Source organism: Mus caroli, chromosome 11 (genome assembly GCF_900094665.2).
Source record: "Mus caroli chromosome 11, CAROLI_EIJ_v1.1, whole genome shotgun sequence".
NCBI classification, from domain to species: domain Eukaryota; kingdom Metazoa; phylum Chordata; class Mammalia; order Rodentia; family Muridae; genus Mus; species Mus caroli.
The window spans coordinates 79,214,604-79,224,652 of record NC_034580.1 but is presented as its reverse complement, the minus strand read 5'-3'; the positions used below and the strand labels follow the sequence as shown (position 1 = coordinate 79,224,652).

At 42.6% G+C, this 10,049-nt stretch overlaps 1 protein-coding gene across 8 annotated transcripts in view; it reads right to left on the bottom strand.

The window, feature by feature from the left end:
- The window catches only part of Synrg (synergin gamma), a 77,223-nt gene that overhangs the window by 60,082 nt on the left and 7,092 nt on the right, over positions 1–10,049 (bottom strand). For 5 of the 8 annotated variants that reach the window (XM_021177158.2, XM_029483571.1, XM_021177164.2 and 2 more), the window contains exons 3-6: positions 6,619–6,740; positions 4,726–4,856; positions 2,246–2,351; positions 1,466–1,577 (exon numbers count right to left, since the gene is read on the bottom strand). In XM_021177158.2, coding sequence (XP_021032817.1) covers positions 1,466–1,577; positions 2,246–2,351; positions 4,726–4,856; positions 6,619–6,740 — 471 coding nt within the window. The remainder of the gene's footprint in view (positions 1–1,465; positions 1,578–2,245; positions 2,352–4,725; positions 4,857–6,618; positions 6,741–10,049) is intronic. The other 3 variants (XM_021177165.2, XM_021177171.2, XM_021177172.2) reach the window with 1 other exon arrangement.

The window sequence follows — 10,049 nt, the reverse complement described above, 5'->3', positions numbered from 1 at the left end:
TATGTACATCCTATGGGCTAGCCTCAAGCTCACAGTTCCCCTACCTTAGAACTCGCTATGTACATCCTATGGGCTAGCCTCAAGCTCACAGCTCCTCCTTAGCCTCCTGAGTGTTGAGATCCCAGGGATGTGCTGCTGCCACACTTCACCACTTTGTTTGGCTTACGATTTTCAGTTTTAAATATGCTTTTCCTGATCTCAAGATGATTGCTAATAGCTTTCTCCTTCCAGTTTCAGTGTGTACTTTGCTTTGGGCATGATTTTGGTAACAGGAATCAAGGTCCATAATCTAATCAGTGAATTAACAGGATAGAGTCAAAACTGAGCCAGAAAATCACGAATTAATAACAGGCTGCAGGGGTGGCTCAGCGGTTAAGAGGACTTGCTGCTCTTGCAAAAGGACCTGAGTGTGGTTCCTGGCATCCACATCAGTTTCACAATAGCCTGTTGACTCCAGGTCCAGGGGAATCTGATGGCCTTGGTGGGCACCAACACACAAATACACACACACACACACACACTTTAAAAAAAGAATTGATAATAGTGTCAATGTTAAATTATTTTCTCCTGATATTAATTTATAAGAGATATTAAATCATAAGCATTTAAGATAAAACTTATCGATATAGTATTTTCTAGCAGAAGATAGTACTTTTTGCTTTGCTGAGTGATTTATGAAAATTGTCTATTAATGGTACATTATTATTGAAGTTACCTTATAACAAAATGTCTAAGTATTTAATTTTAAAAAGATGAAAAAACATTTTGCATACAAGACAATTTCAACCAAGTTTTAAAAATGATAACAAAACAAAAATATCCATTTACTCTGCTTCTCTAAGTTTTGATTACCAGAGGATTAAAAACTACAAAGAAATTTACTGAAGAAACTGAACTTTCCTGAGTTTTAGTTGATTACTGAGGAACATCACAGCCATGACTCTTGAGAATTTCTAAATTTTGTCACACTAACAGTGAAATCTGACTTAGCTCCTAAAAGTACCCATTTCATAATAATGAAGATGGACTAGCAAACTCACTGTGTTTCTCTGAGTCAGTAGGCTATCTTTTTTACTTATTTCAAGACAGGGTCTCTCTCTACGTAGTCCTGGCTGACCAAGCTGACCTCAAACTTAGAGATCCTCCTGCCTCTGTCTCCCAGTGAGTGCTGGAATTAAAGGCGTGCACCATCATGTCCAGCTCAACAGACTGTCTTCCATCAGTACATTCACTGTGAAAACTTCCTGGGCAAGCTATCAAAGCTAAGTTTAGCCAAAGGGATTGTAACCTCCAGTTTAGCTGTTAACTGAGTCAGATCCCTACATTTTAAAATATTCAAATCTGAATTTAGCGTGAAGGAAAAATTCAGCGCGGACCTTCACAGGCAAAGGCCAATTAAACAAAGGGAAATGATCAAGCACCTTCCAAGGAAAGAGCACTTCCTGTCTCTTAAGATGAAAACTACCTTGTTTCTTTGGATGTGATGCTGGAGTGGGGTGCATCTTAGCATCTCTGGAAAACCCATCCAAGTTTCCTTTTATGGCTTCCAAAGCATCGTCTCTGTTCTTCTCTCCTGTCTGCAAGACAAAGCCTGTGTTTACTTCTTTCTTCCCTTCTTAAACTAAAACCCAGATATCTATTTCCAGGAACCTTTTCTTCTTTTCTTTTTTCTTTTTTTTTTTTTTTTAGGCAAGGCTTGCCTTAGAACTCTCTGTCCAGCCTAGGCTGGCCTCAGACCCATGCACGGCCACCCTCTTGCCTTTGACTTTCTGGTACAAGAATACAGGAATGAGCCACCGCGCCAGGCTTCAGACCCAGTATTCTCACAGCATACTTGCAACAGTTAATTTTCCAAGTCAGAAAGATATCAATAAGTATATAAAATAATGCATAAAAAGACATTCTATAGAGTAAAAACTTTAAAAGGTTCATTCTCAAATACTACTGCATAGGGCTGTGAGATATTAAAAGATCTGAGGATCCAATTCCTACCATCCTATTTATAACCAATGTTTCCCAAGAAAACAATTACCAATATTGTCAAGGTGGAAAAGAGGTGAGAAGACAATGGCCTAACAATAGAGATCTATCTGTAGAGAAAAACAAAAACAACTCCCTTTAGGACTTAGGCTAACTGTGATGAAGAGGAATCCAGCACAGACCAGCTTGGGCTGGTGCCTGAGGGGGAGGCATGTGCAGGGCAAGCAGGGCAAGCGAGCTCTGGGAGGAGACAGGGGTGCATCACCTTGGGCTTCACGCTGCTGAGAAGTCTGAGCTTTTGCTTTTGCTCCTCAAACTGACGTCTTTTTCTTTCTTCTTCTAAGAGCTTTTGTTGTTGTTCAAATCGTTTTCTGAAGGGAAAACAATTACAGCAACATTCAGCTTCAAGGAGTAATAGCTACATTCCAATTTATACTGTCAGCTTCAGCGATACCAACTTGCATTTCTAGAATTATAATCATCACTCCTAATTATATGTAATTCTCTTATGACAATCTGTTTCTCCTGTAAACTAGCTCTAAAATACTTTAAATGAATCTACGGGATGATTCACTTAATTTACATTTATGCTTTTATTTCTTACCTAATTTGCAAGGCAAAGAAAGTATCTTTCTGGGGGCGGGAAGAGTGGAACTGGGTTTGGGGCCTCTGCATGCCATACATCATCCAAGTGTAAAGAGGGAAGCCCACGTCTAGGTGGAGCTAGGTGGAGACAAGGGTGCCTTTGTCTCCTTCCTTAAGAATTAACACAGCAAGGCCAGGAACCCTGGCTATGGGACCACCCCAGCCAAGTGGTCAGCTCTGAATTTATATCCATATAATTAAAATTATACAGACTGAGTAGGCTGTACATCAGAGGCCATGAATTTGAGAGAAGCAAGGGGGTAGGGGAGGTGTATACAGGAGGATTCAGGGAGGAAAGAGAAGGGTGTGGTGTGTGTAATTATATTTAATTTAAAAATATTTTTAAAGTTATCAGTTAAAATAAGATACCATTCCCATGGTGGTTTGAATAGATATGGCCCCATAGACTCATGTATTCGAATGCTTGACCCATAAGGAGTGGCACTATTATGTGGCCCTGTTAGAGGAGTGTGTCACTGTGGCTTGGAGGTCTCCTAGGCTCAAGCTATACCCAGAGGGGCACACAGTCTCCTTCTGTTGCTTTCAGATCAAGATGTAAAACTCTCCATCTCCTTCTCTAACGCCATGTCTGCCTGCATCCTGCCATGGTCCCTGCCATGACGATAATGGCTCTGAAACTGTAAGCCAGCCCCAATTAAATGTTTTTCTTTGTAAGAGTTGCTGTGGTCATGGTATCTCGCCACAGCAATAATACCCTAACTAAGATAATGCCTTTCCTTCCCAGAATTCCCTTCTCCCGGTGCAGTCCCTTAGAGGTGCCTACCTTTCTGAGGCCTGACTCAGAAAAATGTAATTATTACTTTTTCCTTCTCTCTGTCTTTTTCTTCTAGCCAGAGCTAAGCTCCCTAACACTCTGGGCTTCCTCACTGTGTTTCTAAGGTTCCCTTGCCCTGCCATGTGGCTGCCTGCCACTATGTGGCTGACCTTGGAGCCGGCTTATCTTCTCTATTCTCCCCACTTCCAGGCAGTGTGAGAGTTACAGCTTGCCTGCCTGTGAGATTTTCTTTCAAACTCTAATACACTGTCCTTAAGCTTCTGTTTGAATCTGTTCTTTGTCCTTAAAATTTCCTTGGTGTCCATTCTTAAACTCTATTACCAGAAAGACTAAGAACCCCAAGAGGGGACCCTGATTCCCCAGGTACCATAAGATGGCTCTGCTGGGACTCCACAAGATACTATTTCTTTCCTGCTTTTCAATTCTTTAATTCACAGAGAACATGAACCCCTTCCTGCACCCCTAGTTGGCCTTACCAGCAGTAGAGGAAACCATCTTGGTACACTGAGCAGTTGCAAAATCCAGGGAGGCAGATGGGCATACAATCATGCTTTGTTCTGCATATAAGAAAGTAATCTGCAGGCTGGAGGAGGCTCTGAGGTATAGCCCTTGCCTAGCAGTTAGTACTGTATGGCACAGTCAGTTTAGGAAGCTGGATCTAGAGACAAAAACCTAGAATCCCAGCATTTGAGAGGGCTGGGCACGAAGACTGCAAATTCATGGCTGCATGGGCCTTATTTGTTACTTTGATTCCAGAAACCAAACCAAACAAACACAAAGATAAAAACCAACCAAACATACAGGAAATTTCCTCGGGAAGGAAGACAGCGTCTCCAGGAGCAAAAGCCATGCTCTGAGGAGCAGGAAGGGGTGTGGGGGACAATGGCTTTGTTGCTGTCTTTGTAACCTGGGTTGACAAACTGCTTCAATTCTAGGGTTTTCCCCTCCCTTAGAGAGAAAACAAGAGGCTTGAATCAAAAGACCTATAAGGCCCTTTCCGAACCAACATACTTTGTTTTTTTTTTTGTTTTGTTGTCTATTGTCCTACCTGGCCTTACTTCTCCCACCTCAGCCTCTGGTCGGGCTTACAGCTAAGTGCCATACCATTGGGTTGGCTCTAAACTTCTTACAGAAGTATTCAAAGGGCCCTGTCTCAAAACCAAACAACAAACAAACCTATTTTTACAGTGTCCTTAAGACAATGTATCTCCTTCAGCTTCACATTACAGAATACTTGGTAATCTACAGAGCAGCTGCTACAGTGTAACCCTGCTACCCCTGGACCCTGGGGGAGGGTCTCTTACTGTTGCTCTTCCGCAAATTGCTTCTGCATGTCTGGAGTGTACTGTGGGCCTGCAGGACGCATGCTCAAGAAAGGTGGCTGACCCAGGAAAGGCACACCCGCTGCTGGCATTGGCCCCATTGGTATTCCTGCCTAGAAGAAACAGGCAACAGATTAAATAATACATGGGCTTTCTTTTTAATTATTAAAAAAGTAACTTGCAAAATTACTTCATAGTATTTTATTAGTAAGATGTGTGATATATTCTGGTGAAATATTAAAATAAAGTATGCTGAACATTCCCTTAGAGTCAGAGGACACCACTGGCATAAGCTCCTTCAGGCTGTGTGTGAAAACATGCGTTAGATTCCGGAGTGTTCAGCAGCCCTCATGGCAGAGGTGTCCACGTGTGTTTTCCCAGCATCAGTGAAGACCCTGGCCTATAGCATTCACCCCACAGGTAGTGCTGAGCTTGATTCCCAGTATTTATTAGATAATGAATATTTTGGAGTGGTGAGACGGCTCAGTGGTAAAGAGTACTTGTTGCTCTTGTAGAAGAACCAGCTTTGATTCCCAGCACCCATATGGTATCTTGTAACCACCTGTAACTCCAGTTCTAGAGCATTGGATGGCCTCTTCTGACCTCAGCAGGCTCCAGGCACACATGTGGTACAGTTACATAAAGGCAGGCAAAATATTCATACACATAAAATACATAAAATCCAACAAAAGATAAATATTTTGATGTTCATATCACAGCCATAATAACCTAAACTTTTACAGAAAATAACAAATCTAATCAATAGTAAATTATATATTAATACAATAATATACTCTTAACTGAAGCATTCAGAAATAAGAATTCTCCAGCACAATATCCACTCACAATTTCCTTAGACCTAGAGTAACAATAACAGCCATTTTTTTTTTCTGAAGTTACTTTAATCTGCTGTGTTACTTTTTATAAGTTTGAGTTCCCTATCAAGATTTTTCTACTTTGGCTTTTATTTTTTAGATCATAAAAAGATATAGTTCCAGAAAGAAAGAACACATAGCTCTCTCGTCTATTTTGCTAATTCCAATAACTAACATTCATTCGTTTTAGAATAGTGACTGTGGTGGTTTGAATGAGAATGGCCCCCCATAGGCTCATAGATTTGAACGCTTGGTCCTCAGTTGGTGAAACTATCTGGAAAGGATTAGGAGGTGTGTCATGGGGCAGGCTTTGATGATTCAAAAGCCAGCACCACTCCCAGCTAGCTCTTTTCTTTGTCCCCCACTTGTGGATAAGGATGTTACCTGTCAGCCTCTGCTGCAGCGCCTGCCTGCCCACCTGCCTGCCTGCCCGCCTGCTCACCCACCTCCCTGCTGCCATGTTCCCCACCATAATGGTCATGGACTTGCCCTCTGAAATTGTAAGCACCTAAGAAACTCTTTCTTTATTTTTATTTATTTATTTATTTTGTTTTTCGAGACAGGGTTTCTCTGTGTAGCCCTGGCTGTCCTGGAACTCACTTTGTAGACCAGGCTGGCCTCGAACTCAGAAATCCGCCTGCCTCTGCCTCCCAAGTGCTGGGATTAAAGGCGTGCGCCACCACGCCCGGCAAGAAACTCTTGTATAAGTTGACTTCATCATAGTGTTTTATCACAGCAATAGAAAAGTGACAAAGACAGTTGCCTAGCATGTGTGAGTCTTTGAGTTTGATCTGCATGTACCATACACCTACAATTCCATCTACTTGGGAGGCCAAGACAAAGGGGATCCTTTAAACCCAGATATAATAAAACTCCATTAAAAATGCAAACTATTGCTAAAGACAACATTGAGAAATAGCTCTTGACATGCAGATGCCCAGAAACAAGCTTTATAATAACTTTAAATAACCTTATAAACAATCAACTAAGAAGCAAGTACCTGCATTGCAATGGGTCCTTGGGACATCTGAGAGCTGTAATTCATTCCCATCATGCCTTGCATATTGGGCTGCATGACAGAGACCATAGGGAATCCTTGCTGTTGCATTGGAATCAGGCCTGCTGGAAAACACCAAGGCTTTGTTAAAGTCAACATGTTCGAAGGTTTGTTTCCTTGAAACAGGAACATCCAGAGGGCTCACTAACTGAAAAACTGCATATTGCAATGGAAAGAGCACAAGGTCCTAATGAGACAGGCATGAATGAGAATTCCATCATCAGCTTAGCTATGTGATCTTGGGCAAGCTATAGAATTTCATTTGTTAAATGAAAACAATATTGGTTCTGCAGAACTTGAATGTGGATATGAAATGAATAGCATAGCCTAAATACGGTGCTCAGTCTTCACTGAGCACTCAGTCTTCACCATGGGCCCCAGGGATTTCTGCCCTGGTGGTACTCATAAGCTTGTATCATTTCCACTCATGCGGACCTCGTACAGTTAGCAGGATACTGTGGTAATGACAACATGTAACTCCCAGCCTCATTCTTTTTGAGAGAAGATCTTATGTGACTGAAGGGCTGGCCTGACCGTCCCGCCTGCCTCCATCTCCAAAAGTTGCAACTACTGATGTGTGCCACTACACCTTAGCTTCCAAGGGTAGTTGTTAGCGTCTTCTTGCTTTTCTGGAGTATTTGTGCTGGGAGGCACTGGTACATCCTAGGAACAGCACATCTTTCCACTCCACAAAACTTTCCGATGCCTGCAGTTCTGCCTGACAGCTTTACTATCACTCATCAGATGCTCTGAGCCAGAACCTCCAGCAAAGCCACACTTGAATTCCTGACTCATAGACACACAACAACACAACAAGATGCTTATTTTGTAAAGTTTGGGGATTGCCTACTATATAACAGTAGATAATAACACGTAAGATCATGAACTCTGGGAGCCGAATGAATGGGTTACTATCTATTGGGTTATCTGCTTGTTCCCTTACTCTGTATGTTTGTATGTGTCTCTGGGATCCTCCCTCCACACTCTAGAACTCACTTTATAGCCAGGCTGGCCTCTAACTTCCTAGGTGCTGGGATTACATGTGTATACCACCACTCCTGTTTTTTCTCAACTTCGTCTGTGCCCTCGTTTCTCATCTGTAAAACTGTTTAATGCTTATTATGTCAAAGTAATGCTATTCTTCTTCCCTGTCCTTACATGAACACTTACACAGCCATTGGTGTGTGAAGCACATATAACACGGGGACAGGAAAACCATGGGGAACGTCTCGTGTGCATTAGTGTCTCCTAAACTTCTCCAGTGAAATAGTCCCAAGAGCAGAGAAGAACAAATAGCCCTTTGGGGTTTAGTGAACAATCAGTGTCTCCTATAAAAGGGGACAGCTCCATATGCCTTATGCTTGGCAGGGAATAAAACAGCCTGAGCACAAATTATGTTCTAATTTTGCACCTTACCACACCCTGCAATCTTATCAATCCTATCAGGCACGTGCAACCTGTGGGCTGCATGCAGCTGATCTGAGGATAATCATGAATGGAGCCCAATATAAAAATCACCAGCTTACTTTACACCACAGGAACACTGTAAAAACTTGATTTGTGGTTCCCAATTGTGGACGATAATGCAATGCTGCAGGTAATGAGGTTTTGCTTCCTGGTTTATTTTTGAGACAGGGTCTTACTGTATAGATTAGGCTGGTCTCATATCACAGAGACCTGCCTGTCTGCCTCTGAGTACTGGCTTAACCATCATGCCCCCCCACCCCACTTTCTTTAACAAATATTCAACTGAAAGAAGCACAGGGATGTCATGGTGGAAACTGCCTGTAATTCCAGCAGTGGGTAGACTAGGGCAGGACAGAGGTTAGAGAGGTTAGAGGTAGGAATATACAGTCAGATGCTATTTCAGAAACCAAACATATACTACACAGTAAAGGGAAAAAAACAATATACACATCTCTCTTGTTTCATCATTTGCTCTCCGTGTTTCTTACTGCCTAATTTCTAGAAGCACAAATATTTGCATCGACAGGAAACAGCTGGCAGAGGCAGGCTACTTGTTGACCCATTCAGTGCTTTGTTCAGATTCTCCAGGGTCTACTCCATGGCAGCCAGCATCCTAAGAGCACAGCAGTGAACAGACCCAGAACTTCACCCTATGGAAATCATGCTGTAATTGGAGACAACAAACAATAAAAACAAACAACCAAACCCTTACAGGTCAAGTCACCGTAAGAGCTGGGGCAAGATGTACAGAACAATGGGAAGACAGGAGCCAGAGGACGCAGCCCTCGCTCTTCTGTGGCATGCTTTTGTGAGCAGGGGGTATGAGCACAAGGACCTAAAGGAAGGAAGGAGCCAGCAACACAGACATCCAAGAAAGAGAACTGAAAGGACACCAAAGGCAGAGGGTGTGGGGTCTCATTGGTGACCAGAACAGATGCGACACATCCTGTCCCTCTCTCATTGTTACGTCCTAATGGTCATTCTACTTTTGAATGGGATTCAGGTATTTGGTATAACATTTAAAGCATAAAAGTGTACGAAGTGAAAAGTAAGTTTTCTCTCCTTCTCTCTTGATCAAGTACACACTGTACTGTGGGCAACACTGCTGTTGTAAATGTTTTTAGAAATGATCTGTGCTTCAAGTCTTCAAATGATGAAAAGTCTACTCTAAAATACTTTTAAAAAACCCTCATGCTGGACAAGGTGGCACAAGCCTGTGATCCCAGTGCCCTGGAGTTAGAGGCTAGAGGATCAGGAGTTCAAGGTCACTCTCAACTTTATAGTGAGTTCCAGAAAAGCCTGGGGCACATGAAATCCTGTCTCAAAAACAGAACAAGAGCTGGTGAGTTGCCTCAGTGGGTAAGGGGCAAACCTGACAACCTAAGTTCAATACCTAGAACCTTCATGGTGGAAGGAGAGAACCAACTCACGTGAACTATCTATCCTCTTACCTACATTTACACACCCACTGCGGGACTGATACACAGACACAAACTACATGAATTTTTAAAGAGAAAAAAAAAAGTCACTAAAAACAACAGTAACAGCAAACCCCTCCAAAACGATGGTTAAGAGCACATGCTGCTCTTGACAGAGGACCTGAATTCGATCCCCAGCACCTCTGTGGTCCCAGCATGTGACTTAAAACCACAGGTAGCTCCAGTTCCTGGTGATATGACAATTCTTCTGACCTTCATAGACTCCAACATTCAGCCGTACACAAATATGCACTCAGGCACTGTACTGGCTGGTTTTGTGTGTCAACTTGACACAAGCTGAAGTTATCACAGAGAAAGGAGCTTCAGTTGGGGAAATGCCTCCATGAGATCCAGCTGTAAGGCATTTTCTCAATTAGTGATTAAGGGGGGAGGTCCCCTTGTGGGTGGTGCCATCTCTGGGCTGGTAGT